Source organism: Hibiscus syriacus, unplaced genomic scaffold (genome assembly GCF_006381635.1).
Source record: "Hibiscus syriacus cultivar Baekdansim isolate YM2019G1 unplaced genomic scaffold, ASM638163v2 tig00111088_pilon, whole genome shotgun sequence".
Lineage (NCBI taxonomy): Eukaryota > Viridiplantae > Streptophyta > Magnoliopsida > Malvales > Malvaceae > Hibiscus > Hibiscus syriacus.
In genome coordinates, this window is record NW_024062978.1 from 668,938 (window position 1) to 682,885 (window position 13,948).

At 35.3% G+C, this 13,948-nt stretch overlaps 2 protein-coding genes and 1 pseudogene across 2 annotated transcripts; 1 reads left to right on the top strand and 2 right to left on the bottom strand.

The window, feature by feature from the left end:
- Positions 1-1,013: 1,013 nt before the first annotated feature.
- LOC120152348 lies at positions 1,014-5,294 on the bottom strand (annotated as a pseudogene).
- Positions 5,295-5,706: 412 nt separating this feature from the next.
- On the top strand, positions 5,707-6,805 carry LOC120152468 (fruit protein pKIWI501-like). Its single transcript, XM_039164686.1, has 2 exons — positions 5,707-5,815; positions 5,999-6,805. The coding sequence occupies exons 1-2, from the start codon at positions 5,801-5,803 to the stop codon at positions 6,464-6,466; spliced, it is 483 nt and encodes a 160-aa protein (XP_039020617.1). The 5' UTR covers positions 5,707-5,800; the 3' UTR covers positions 6,467-6,805.
- A 2,510-nt stretch (positions 6,806-9,315) lies between these two features.
- On the bottom strand, positions 9,316-10,765 carry LOC120152206 (F-box protein At3g07870-like). The gene has a single exon (XM_039164476.1). The coding sequence runs from the start codon at positions 10,633-10,635 to the stop codon at positions 9,406-9,408; it is 1,230 nt and encodes a 409-aa protein (XP_039020407.1). The 5' UTR covers positions 10,636-10,765; the 3' UTR covers positions 9,316-9,405.
- Between the last annotated feature and the right edge of the window lie 3,183 nt (positions 10,766-13,948).

The following is a 13,948-nucleotide window of genomic DNA, read 5'->3' on the forward strand; positions in this document are numbered from 1 at the left end:
TGCACACAATTAAAGCCATGGATTGGATTAAATCAACATCAAGGATTAATTATCAAACTAATCTATTTGATTATTGACACCCACTTGCTTTTATGTCATCACGGATCCCAATCAACAATTAGTTAGAGAAATGTGTAGATGCCAAGGCTTAATCAAGGGTTATGCTTCTTTAAGTTGATTTACAACTCATGCCTAATTGCATTTAGCATTTATGATATTCCCAAAGAGGAAAAAGAAACAATGATGATGATGGAGGAAATGCACGGATTCATGGAAGCTTCTATGAATATTTTAGTTGGTGGATGGCTGGAGGGGGGGGAAGTTGAGAGGTAAGCGTCGAAATTGGCTGTCACTGCCCTTTCAAGCTCATCTCTTGCTTCAATATTTCGGCCCTTTGACTCTTCGGTCTTTGCTTCATGTTATATACTCGTGGGAAGTTGGTGGATAGGATTGAAAGCTGTCGAGTCATGATCTCATGTGCATCTCTAGTGACATTCTTTAAATAATACTATATGAATTTAAATTCTAATATTATAAATAGGATAAATTAAATTTCAACTTGTTTAAATTTTTTATTTTTATTTAAAAATGATAAAGTAGATAATTGTATATCAATATCAGTATACTTTTATTATTAAATTTAAATATTTAGTCACCCGTAGACTGAAAACCTTCACTCAAACCCGGTTCAAGTTTCGATTTAGCGATTTCAATATTCATGATGGGATTCATTGACCAGTGGTTAATTTATGTACTTTTCTCATGGCAAGTAGTATTGACCATTATTTTGATTTCTATACTTTTGACTTTTACTCCATAATCAATGGCACAAACAATGTCGGCAACACTTCGATGGTGCCGAAGAATTGAAGAAGAAATACATCCAGACTTATCTCAAAGAACAATGAAGGAGATATGGTTAAGATAATCGGGAAACCAGCAGTTAAAACAAAATTTGTCTGCAAGTAAGACATGTTTAAATCAATAGCTGAAAAATATAGCGGCGTAAGAGCATCGATCATCATCGAGTTGTGTCTTTAATCCTTCGAGGCCCAGTCTTTACGGATGTCGAATGTATAGTTGATCTCCAAGTGGCACTTGTTGTCATCATCAATGAACTGGCAAGAACAGTTCCATAAAACCAGGTAACAGAACACTACCTATGTATTTCTGTAATCAATCTTAGGTTGATTTTCAAACCTTTGATTTTGCAGTGTATGATCCTCTAGCCATAAACCCAGAAGGGGCAGTTTCTTCTGGCATTTCATGTGTGTAAGGCTCTGGCCGAGGACTAAAAGTTCCGATCATGTCTTTCGTGTTGAAAACTGAAGAACAGACTCATTTTAGGAATATTTTGTTTTTTTTTTGGGGGGGGGGGAAGTGAAGAAGGAAGAGGCTAGCTAGCTTACCCCTGAGACCTGATTTCCATACGGTGTTGGTGTACCTGAGACCAGATACGGTGTTGTTGCCGACTTGGAAGGAGAATTTCAATCGATAATGGCTACCTTCTTTGAGTGTAAACCATAAGCCCTGTGGATTTCCATCTTCCGGGATCGAAAGGACTATGTCCGGCCTCTCCCGGGACACGATCGCCACGCTGATAAACTTCACTTCAGGATCAAGTGTTTCTGCAGGGAAACAAATACATATTCAATTCTATCCATTTTCATTCATGTGAGTCATGTAAATGCATATATTTTGGAATAAAGCGGTACATCCAATGTAGTTAAATCCACACCTCCAAGAAGCTGTTCTTTCCACTTCCTTAAGCTCTCATCATCCTACAAACGACGGATTCAATGCATTCAAATAGAAGTTGATAAAATCCATCGGAAACAAAGACGATGCCTTGTCCTTTTCAAGCTGTTCTTTGAGAGTGCGCTGAGGACCCAAATGAAGCTTGCTTTCATCATCGAGATCATCGTCCTGATCGGTGGTGTAGAAAGAGGACTCACCGTCGCTTTCTTGAGGATCATCCTTCTCTTTCTTCTTGTTGCCATCGACTAACCCCATATTTACAGGAAAAAACAAAAGCTCCCTAAGGGCAAAAACAAATCAACTCATCAACAGCGGAGATTCAATTTCGACCCTTTATTTATTGTGAGACAAAAGTGGAGAATTGGAAGTGGCAGTGGTAGCTAAGAGAATAGTACAAGGGAACAAAGGTATAGCCTAGGAATTGTGTTTAGGATAAACAGAAGACAGAAAGAGTGGGAGCTGGGGATGTTGAAAAACTCAAAATGGAGGAGAGGGAAAGCCGCAAAAAGAGTAGGGCGTTGAGCCTTGTGGTGATCCGAACCTCAAGAGATGAAAATTTACAGACTAATAGTAAACCATATGAAAATACAATATTAACAAATTATTACATGCTACTGCAACTAGTCGCTAACTCGGTTGCAATCAAATATGTGGTGGTTTGATCTGTAATTTTTGGAGTACTAATGATCTTTTCGTTTATGATTTGTGATTAAAGAGATTGAGGGAATAATTAGAAGCATGCATTAAGGAAGAATTGTGCGGCCGAAATCTTCAAGAATTTGGACGATACTGAAATTGATTATATTGAAGATAGGATTTGATTTTGTAGCTATGAGTGGATATGTTTCTTCTATAAATATGTGTTATTACAAGGTAATATGTGTTTAAAATTTTTTAGTCATTCCATAATAAATACTTATACTCTTGGTATATGCGATGCTTGAACTCAAACCTCAAGAGATAACAACAAATCCGAACTTAAATAACCTCTATTGTATTCTGGTTTTATTTTCACGCTTTGTGTTGTTAAGCATTCGTACGAGAAAGGTTTCGTGTTAAAGATAGGTTAAGTTACATATTTAGTATTTAAACTATTAATTTTGGTCCGTTTTAGTATTTAAATTTTTATTTTTTTTCAAAATTATACATAACGTGTAGTTTTTGTTTCATTTTAGTATCCATTGCGTTTAGTACCTAAACTATAAATTCTAGTCCGTTTTAGTACTAAGCTTTCAATTTTTTTCAAAATTTAACATAAATTTTGAACAAGGATATTAAAATGAAACAAAAACTAAACTTTAAGTATGATTTTGAAAAGATTGAAAATTTAGATACTTAAATGGAACAAAATTAAAAAATGGTTGTCCCTTGTTCCCATATATAATGGGGTAAGGGGAGGTAAGATAGTAGGCTGCCCCCAACACTAAGTTGAGAGCAGCTTTCGTAAGAGACCTCCAAATTATGAAACGCCCTCCATGGGACTCGATCACACGACCTCAAGGTTAAGAACCTTGTGCTCTACCAACTGAGCTGGATGGAACAAAATTGATAGTTTAAATACTAGATGCGTAATTTACCCTTAAGATAACGTAGATTGCATTTTAAATTGTGAACGAGTTGTTATATCAGCTGAGCCTACTGCTCTAAATGGATTATCAATGAGTTGTGTATCAAATAGTTGGATTGGTTAACTGGCGGAGTAGTTAGTCCGCTAGCAATTTGGGCTTTAAATATTTTGTATCAAACTTTAGTCCTTGTATATTTGTATGTTCAAGTCAGCATAAAAAGGAGAGTGAAAGAAAGAAAGAAAGAAGGTAGAAGAAGACATAAAGTTACTTCCTTTTATTGAATTCAAGTAACGAAGTAAGAAGTAAAGGCAGAAGAAGAACATATACTGTTGTACACCGTAAAATAATAGATGTATTGATAAAGCCATTATATGATCAACTGTTCAATAAAAGAAAAATGTAAATTCACTAATCAATTTAAATGTTTAGTATTATTACTATACAAAAATATTAATGATGAATTTATTATTATAATTTAACTTTAAACATGGATGGGCCTAGTGGGAGCGGTCGCCCCTGAAATTTTATAAGTTAAAGTTCGCACTCAACATAAAATCTTGCATTCGTCCCTATTAAAGGAAGTCGAAGAATGAAAAGTATAACTTTACATTATTCCCGGTCTTACATTTTTTTTATCTTTAGATTTATGTTGTTTTTTATGGAGCAGATCAACTTTTTTTTTTCTTTGACTTTGTTTATGCGATGACAACAAGAGTTTTGATGTTGATTGTCGACTGTTGTTTCTTTTTTTTTCTTTTTTAAATTTTTTAATAAGAATAATTATGTATTTGTGACATATTTTTCTCTACATTTTTTAGTATGTTTTCGTCTTTTTTATCGATTGTTGGACGTTTCATTTTACTTCATGTTTTCTTATGATTAGATTTAACGACGCCACGACTAATTATGATGACACTTATTTGTAATCATTTTGATTTTCCCTGTTATAGACCATCAAATTGATTTTGGATACGTGATTTTGCGTTCGTTGATAGTTTCTCAGGACACTCGACTCTGATTTGCGGTTATTGGTAGTCTTTCAATAACTTAATCCCCTTTTATGCAATCCGATTTGTTCATATATAGTTTTCGTACGAATCTTTTGATTGAACTTTTAACATTTTTAACTTATTACCATTTTAAAGTTGCTAGTTTCAATGTTATAGGAAAATGTCTAAATTATACATTTAATTTACTAAGATAGTTATAAATTTTTGTTGTAATTTTGTATATTTTTACTTTTTATAAGACTATCAACTTCTATTCAATTCTTTTAAAGGAAGTCAATATTTTAAGTTAAATTTGTAAAATTCAAAATAGTTTTTTTGATGAATTATACATTTGATTCGTGCTCAATAGACTAAAAAAGAGTCGACATAAAATTTTTGAGTTTAATAATCGTCAATAATAATGATAAAATAATTAAATTAATATTTTATTTAAAATTTATGATTTAAATTAAAAATCAACTCATTTTAACGTCCCAATGAGAGAGAAGGTGAACATAACATGGTTCCATCGGTAGGAAAGGGATTCCATCAAATTTATGCACGAAGGTAAGGATGGATTTAGACAGACGCGGATGAGAATGATCGTCTCCTCTAAAATCCTAGATTTATTATATATTTTAATTTTTTTTATGTATTTTTAATTAAAAATATATTTTCATCTCTTCTCAAATTTTATTCATTTTTTAAATTTTATAAATTTAAATTCATTACTAAATATAAAATTTTACGTTAATCCTGGATACGGGGCAACAATCCCCTCATGGAAATCACCCAAATAACGACACGAGAAGAAAGAAACATCTTCTCACATGGTCTGTGCTTCCACGCCAGCATGTCTCCACGTGGGCTCCATGTCGATGGTCCCCATCCTCACCGCCGTTGCAGAAACTAGCAAATCCACGCTTGGCCTAACTGGCCAACTCCTTACCTTTCCATTACCACGGCCGCCTCCAATCATAGATATACGCCAAGCGAGCCAAAGTGATCCACAAAACTACAACAACGCACAGAAAATAGATAGCTGCAAAAATAACGTGAAGGGGCTATGGAGATATGTCCAAGTGACCTGCCACATCAAAATTTTATTCGTTCCTTTCAAGTAAATCGAACCCATTGGTTGCACCACCTTTTTGTTGCATTGTCGGCTCAACTTTTTTCCTTTCTTAATTGTGATTAGCACTAGTAGTCAATTCCACCACCTGTTTCTGTTCTAAATTGAAAACCCTTTGCCAGATAAGGTAATCAGTGAGTTACCTTGTACTCTGTGAGATGAGTTGTCAAATCCAAGATTCTTCAATGACACCCACCACCTCTCATCAACTTTTAGCCCTCTATTAGCTCTATATAAAGAACTCTCGTTTCATTCACCCATGCCCAACAAACACAAGAACTATAGAGTAATCTTCTATTCTTCTCCTTCCGGAATTTTCTTCCTAATTCTAATTACATCTCCTTGGGATTACTATGGCTACTGCTGAGGTATTCAAATTTCTTATTAAGCTTTGTTTATCGACTCCTTTGTGTTCATTCATCAGCTGGTCTTGTTTGAAGCAAACCATCATGATCTTGATGTTTGTTATCGAAAACCCATTTCCTGCGTCGTTTTCTTTTAGATTTCATCTTTCAAATGCTTGGTTTTATGGTTTATATGTTGTTTTATAGGTTGTGTCGGCTCAAATTGCACGTCATGAGGAGAAAACTGAAGAAACAGTCAAGGAACAAGAAACCACAGCTGAAGAGGTAGTTGCCGAAGCACCAGAGACGGAGCCTGTTGCCGAAGAACCAAAGGAAACCGAGCCTGCAGCAGCTGCAGAGGAAGCGGCGGCTACCGAGGAACCAGTGGCTACTGAAGCAGAAGCCTCAGTAGAAGATGAAACCAAAGAGGTGGTAGAAGAATCCAAGGTCGTGACTGAGGAGCCAGTGGAGGAGACTCCTAAGGAAACAGTGGCAGAACCAGCGGTCGAGGAGAGCAAGGAAGCTACTGAGCCAACCGTTGAAACCAAGGAAACTACAGAGTCTAGTGAGACACCAGCTGAACCAGAAGCAGAGGCCGCTATCGAAGCTCCCAAAGAGGAAGCTGATAAGGCAGAAGTCCAAACAGAAGCTGAACCAGCAGAGAAGACCGAGTAATGGAAGCCTTTTCAAGTGATGACTGCAGTTTTCTGAGTTTGCATGTTGAGTCAACTAGGTTTCCTATGTAGTTCAATAAGGATGGATGGTCGAGGCCCAACCGATAGCAACTGGCAAAGCGGCTATACTGACGTGCATTGCGTATGCCAAGAGAGAGAGAGAGTTTCATGTTCAATTTGCAATTTGGGATGGGTTTGTTAGGTCCTAAACCATGTTTGCTTCAAGTTTTTTTTTTTTTTTTTGGTTTTGCTTGTATGCTTTTATTACAAAAGGCAGTGTGTCAAGCCTGCATGTTGTCTTGAATCTCTTGATTATAATAAATTTTAGTCCTTTTGTTTAGCATTTGTTCACTGTTCTATTTCTTACTGTTGCTCCAATACTCCCAAAACCTAAGTTTTTGTTCTTTAATGTGATTTAGTGCACATGTATATATGCTGTTTAAAATCTGAGATCTTCCATCCCATTGCCACGTTGTTTCTTCTCTTAAAGTTTGTACACAATGCGGTGACTCATAACATGACCATATGCTGTGATCGTCTTTTTCTTTATAAGTTATGCATTGTATTTTATATTCACGTATAATTATTATGGGGTCTCTATATATTTTTATTTTTTTTCTTAATTTATTAAATAAAAAGATTATTCCTTAATCCTAAACACAGATGGGGCGTACAATACTAACACCAGATTGACAACGGAGGGAGGTCTAATCAGAGATGAAAGTGGCAGTTGGATCCACGGGCTCATGCTAAATGTCGAAAAATCCACCAGTGTAATGGCAGAAATTTGAGGAATCCGTCGAGGTCGAGGGATGATCATCTCCAAAACCTTAAGAGCGAGTAAACTCATAGTTGAATCTGATGCTAAATGGGCAGTTGAAGCGTTAAACAAAGAGAGCTGCAAAGACCTAAAAAAGAGAAGGAAATTGAGGCGTTGATCGGTTGATTAAAATGGCATTAGAAAGATCTGAGGGGTTGCACGAACTAGAAGACTCACCAGAAGAGCTTTTCTCGATGCTTTAGGCAAATAGCAAAAGGATGTGTTTCTAAGATGGTAGACCCTTAAACGTGGTCGTTTTGCCTTATGTACCAAAAAAAATAAAATATTCCTTTTATAACGAGTTATGTGCGATGGATTTTATCTTAATAACACCAAAATAATATAAACAGCACTTGCTGTTCTATCTGGTAGAGCAGTGCCTGGTTAGCGATCAGTTCTTGCTGAATTTTACTTAAATTCTCTTACAATTCATCAATTTACCAGATTTGGAACCAAGCTAAGAACAGAACATTTGATTGTGGTTTAGTTAAATGTTGGGATGTCTTTCTCCTTCATGCTATTAACACTTGTAAGAGGAGTTGTTCTTATGAGGAAGTCAAGGAAGCTGCCGAGGAGCAGATGTTGGTTTGTTGGATATAGTGAAGGGGATGCTGTCGATAAAGCCTCTGAGTTCAGCAACACATGGGGGGTTGATTTAAGAGTTGGGCTCCATGACTGTCGACATTTTACTACTGGTACTAATCTCAACCCTAAACTAGGGAAAGGGGTCGCAAATGTTAAGATTCTAATACCTAGCTTATTAGCGTAAACCAAATAAGACTCTTGGACTCACTGTTGCTTTTGTTGATACAATTTGAAATGCAAGGATTGGTTGAGCAGCTGACTGGTGAAAAACTTTTGTTGGAGCATTTGAGGAGCAATGGTGGTGGGCAGAGCCAGGTCACCTCACACGATCATAAGCGATGATATGGATGGTGTTGATGGACCATTCGCCGATACATTAATCATAGTGAACATCATGGCGTTTATGGTGTAAAATAAGCACAGATGCAAGATTTTATGACAAGGTTGAACTAATAATATTTCAGATAAATTAACTTAAAAAATTTTAATAACAAAAATAAATTACCAGTAAAAGATAATGAAATATATATTCCAACCCATACGGTCCATCCATGTGTAAAGTATTATATCATCTTGTGTGAGGATTATCTATTTGAATAAAAGTTTGATTTCATTAATTGACATAAACATGGCTTCTGCATGATGTAAGATTAGAGTTTCATTTAGTTATGCCTAGGGTTTTGTTTTACTTGAAGGGTAATTAAGGATTATTTACTCGGTGGCCAAGTTGCTTTGAGTTCTTGTTCCCAATCATCTAGGCTTTTAATCACAAGTTTCTAGGTGGTTCAGTGAGAAACCTTCGGATTATCTAAATTTTGAGGTACACATTATTCTTGTATCTTTTTGGTGCATGCTTTTGTTTCACTTAATCTCATGTACGATTGAACACTTATTTCGAGTCGAGTTTGACATTTTAAACCATTGGAGCCTACATAATAGATTAATAGTTTTAAAAAATTCAAAGTAAAACAGGAAATGATTGTTACTTTGAGAAAGACTTGGACGGGGTGAAGAGTCCCATTTTGATGGGAAACTCTCCTCTTACCATGAGCCACTAGAGGACACATCATAGGCCCCCTTTGTGACTTTACTGCAATATTTTTTCAACTTTGGATCGGTTGGTAAACAAAAGAAAAGAAAGGGAGTATATTGCTCTTCAAGATCCAAAAGATCCTTCATTTTTTTGATGGAACTAAGTCTAAATTCATGGAAAAGGACAGTTCGGAGATGATTCAAGCAAGAAAACAAATGCCATTTGGTTACTTGCAAGTTGTTGATTATTATTTAATGCAGGTCAGGTTGGAGCTTCACAAACCCTGTTCACACGGCAGTCCATTTTGGTTTTTTTTCTTCTTGAATTAGGTTTTATATCATTGAATGCCTACTTGTTTATTGCCAAATTTGGGTTGTATGTAATAACAATGTTCATAAATGACAATGAGGTGTATCAATGTAAGAAACAAAGCTGGATTGAACAAGTACAAACAAAGCATTGAAATGCATAGCTAAAAGAGATCAATGAACTGACCTCACAATCAAAGCCAATTCAAACTGCCTGTATGAACAACTGTTTGGAACCAATTAGGTATCCCCTGAACCACAAGCTCTCTGAATTTCCCCTTCTTTGGATCATAAGACACCAGGACCCTGTTCTTATACTCCAGCAACACTTCGCCGTTCTCGAGCGAGCAAAGAACTCGAACGGCTTTACCGTTGGAGCCGTTGTTCTTCCATATCTTCAACGGTCTATCTCGATCGAAATTTAGCTTCAAACACTTGGGGGTGTAAGCTCCAATTGTGAACTCTTTAACCCAAGATTCCTTGTCATTGTAACACTTCATGATCCATATCTCCAACTTACCATAATTCCCATAAACAGCGACGGCAAGACAACCTCGTAAAACAGACAGATGAAAGTTACACTTATTGAGACCGCCGCAATCTGGTTTCGGGACTTCCCGGAATTGTTCATCGGCTAAGTCGAATGATACAATCCGGCGAGCCGGATGGTACCGTCTAGGCCTACTCACCCAATGAAGCCTTCCGTTAACCAAAGCCTCCGAAGGCTGCCTTACGAACTGATACGACACTTTCCCTAGATTCCTCCATGAAGAGCTTCCCAATGTGAAAATTTGAACATCAGATTGCGAATAAAAGGTTCTCCGGGCACGACTGTAACTATAAGTACTAGTGTTCCTATAGTAAACTATCTTAACTACCTTGTATTCATTCGTTTTCGGATGGAATCCAAATCCGAAAACGAGTTCTTGATCAGGGTACTGTCTAGATTTCGGTAGCTCAATGTAATCCATGGTAAAAGGATTGTGGACATAAAGTGCATCGTTGTATAATGAATCAGACAAGCATAACAAACCATTACAGGACCCTACAACATCAAATTCAGGCATGGTAGCTTGGAAAGGTACAAATAACCTCTTTGCCTTGTCTTCGTCTCGACTGTAAGCCGATAAATCCAGAAAATAAAGCTGGTTTCGTATAGGAAAGTCACAGTGAAGAACAAGGCAGGGATCATTTCCATGGGATTTCAACGAGAGATGCATATCGGCGAGAACAGGGTCTTGAGCTAAAGCACGCCATCGTTTACATACGAACTTGAACTGCACCAAAGACGTGATCGGAAGCCTCGAGAGTACGTCGACGATGATCTCGTTCGGAAGAGTTTCCATCGCCGTTGGCCGTTGTTGTCCATCGTCTTCCGTCGTGGTTTTCCTTCTTTTGCCATGCTTTTCAGGGTCCAAATCCATGGCTGACTCAGAGTCTTACAAGCTTCGGAGATGAAGAAGAAGAGGAAGGTTGAAGATAAACATGGTGGATTTCGTTGGGGGTCAGAGAGAAAATTAGAAGGGCACGACGATCTGCACCGTGCAATGAATTAAGTATAAAATGGCGAATTCAGAAAAAAGAAAAACTTATGAATCAATTCCACCATGTCAAAATAAAAAAGATTGGCCCCTACAGATGGTGACCCCCCAACATTAACTCTTGAATATTGGGAGCAAAACAACAAATATGCATATGAAATTAGGTAAACTATTGTCAAAGAGTTTACATTAAATCACTGTAGCAGTAGCCAAAGTGGGTAAGTCAAAACACATTTTCCAGGAAATACTAGGCCATCAACTTTGTCTTTTACCTTCCCCAGACCCTCGCAAAAATCAAAGAGTATTATCGTGACTCTCTTTGAAGAAAATACAAACTCGGGACAAGATTCATGTGGCTCGACCTTAGGCTTACCTCATGCCCACGACTCCTGCCCACCTTTTATTTCATCTGTTTAATGTCAATTATTAAAATTCTAATATTATATCAAACAATCAATTATTTAATGGCATGAATCGAATCACCTTAGTGGTAATAAAATCGGTGTTATTCTTTAAAGTTTCGAGTTTCAGCACTAGGAATTATTTACTTTAATGGGATTGATATTAAATTTATTAAATAAAATTATATGTTTAGATTTTAGGATAAAGTATTCAAATTGTTCTCTGAATATAGTATAATACTTTATTGACTCTCAGTTACAAAATGATTCTTTAACTATGGGGATTTGATTTGTTAAATCCCTCGACTATTAAAAGTTATAAAATGATCACTCGATAATTCATTATGTTTTAAATCTATTTTTTCCGTTAAAAAATTAACGATCGTCTGAGTTGGACGCTAACATGTTGATGATAGTCAGATTAAGAGATCAAAATTTATTATATCTCGGTTAACAGGTTAACGTACATCTCAGATTATCGTCGAAGTTTTAACAAAAAAGACGAGTTTAGAACATAATTAATAGTCAGGTGATCATTTTATAACTTTTAATAGTTGAAAGACTTAATAAAATAATTTTTTACAATCAGATTATTTTATAACTTTTAATAATTTTTTCTTAAAGTTTTGGACTTTGTGAATTGTCATCGTTAATGGCCACTGTCAACAAATTCCTTCTTATCTTATTTCTTCTTTCGTTTTTCAATTTTTTTTTTCATTTTCATTTTCATTTTGTTAAATTCTCTGTTATTTTCTCTTTTCTCCCCTTACTATCAATCAACATTAATAAATTATTCGATCATCAACTATTTTTATTTTGCATATTTATTTTACAAACTCGAAAATCTGTCTTTTCGTTTAACAAGTCTTGTTTTCTTATCAAATTAGTTAATGATGATATTTATTTATATATATATTTTTCTTTCGAGGTCAATTTTATGGGAACTTCTACAGTGTGATATCCTTAATATACAATTAAAAAAAATGTTACCGATTTTGTTATTATTTAAATAACAAAACTAATAAAAAATTACCTAAAATATCAATGTTTTTTAACATTTCCGGTAAAGTGTCCAACAATAACAAAACTAATAAAACGCCCAATAATAACAAAACCAGTAGAAATAATAATATTTCTGGTAATTTTTTACCGATTTAATATTTAAATAATAACAAAATCGATAACACTATTTTTTAGCCGTATATTAAAGTTGACGCACGTGATCATTTCTCCGATTTTATTATCCCTACTCTAGTCGATGTATGCTCATTTGTTTTTCAATATATCTATTCTGTTCATAAATATTAATTTTATAATATAATTTACACTTAATTAACTCAAATTTAACACGAACCAACTTACTTTAGTAGTTAAAGGAATCGTTGTTGTTTCTAGAGGTCATAGGTTTGAGCACCAGCAGCTACAGTAGGATGATTGAACGTTTATTGTCGAATGAGTCAAATGATTGAGAGTATTTAGAACATATATTACTTTGTAATCACCTTAACTTAAAATGTGACGATAAAATGTTGCGTATGTTAGCGGTTTAATGACGGAATCTTCAAAACATCAAGAAAAGCCACCGCGTTGTCGATGAGAACATTGTGGTCGGGGAAGGATGAGGTATGGTAGTAGGCTACCCCCAACGCCAGGTTGAAAGCATCTTCCGTGGAAGACTTCCGTTATGAATTGCCCTCACAGTAGGACTGGATCCCGCGACCACAAGGTTAAGAGCTTTGCACTCTACCAACTGAGCTAGACAGGTTTGTGAAAAAAACTTAAATTTAATTTATGAAAACCATGTTTAGGGTTTGTGATGATCGAGTAAGCTAAATAATTGAAGGTCTTGATAATTGAACTTGTGACAAAAATAGATTAACTTTCTTAAAAAATCGCGATTTCAATTTTGTGACCTTCAGAAATAGATCAACTTTTTTAAATATTACGAGTTCAATTATCAAGACTTTCAAAAATTATTAGAGTTAATGATGCATCAACACAAGGATCATGATAGAATGATATTGATAGTTTGAGGATTGATATATAATATTTTAAAGTTTATAGATTAATTTAGGTCATAGTTTGGGGACTGATATACAATATTTTAAAATTTAAAGACTAATTTAAATACAAATTATAGTTAAAGGCCCTAGTATGTAAGTAACTCTTATAGCTTGGGGACCCATTTATCATGACCACATTTCCTTATCCAATGTGAGTTTCTCTATTTGAAAAGAAATTAGTTAAAATGAAAGGTTTAATTAAACATTATCCATATTTTTTTTTGATACACAAAACATTATACATATTTAACTAGGAGGTTTTCCATATTTATGTTTAGATATATTTTATTTCCTTTTAATCTACAGGATGGAAGTGGGGTTGAAATCATGGATAATACACATTTGTACAAATATTGGTTTTAGCTGAATTTGAATTTGGGTGTTAAAAGCTGGAGTATTTAAGAATTTTCATTACGATTTGGACCAACACAATTGACAAAAAGGAATTATTTGGAAGGGGAAAGGCAAAATAGAAGAGAAGACAGAGGATTCCTCTATTCTTATTCTTATTGTGCCTCCTCTGAGATCTTAGTTTTGTTTTTGGCAAGATTAGGCACGTGAATCCCCTTTGATTTGTGGGTTTCTATACAATTTTTTCACCTGTTGCTTAAATTTCAGATAAACTTTTACAACAATATCGGGTTCCTGGCTGATCATCTATCTGGGGTTCTGTTATTGCTTTTGCCATTTCGTTTCTAGATTCCGGGTGACGTTAAATTCGATGATAGTAGT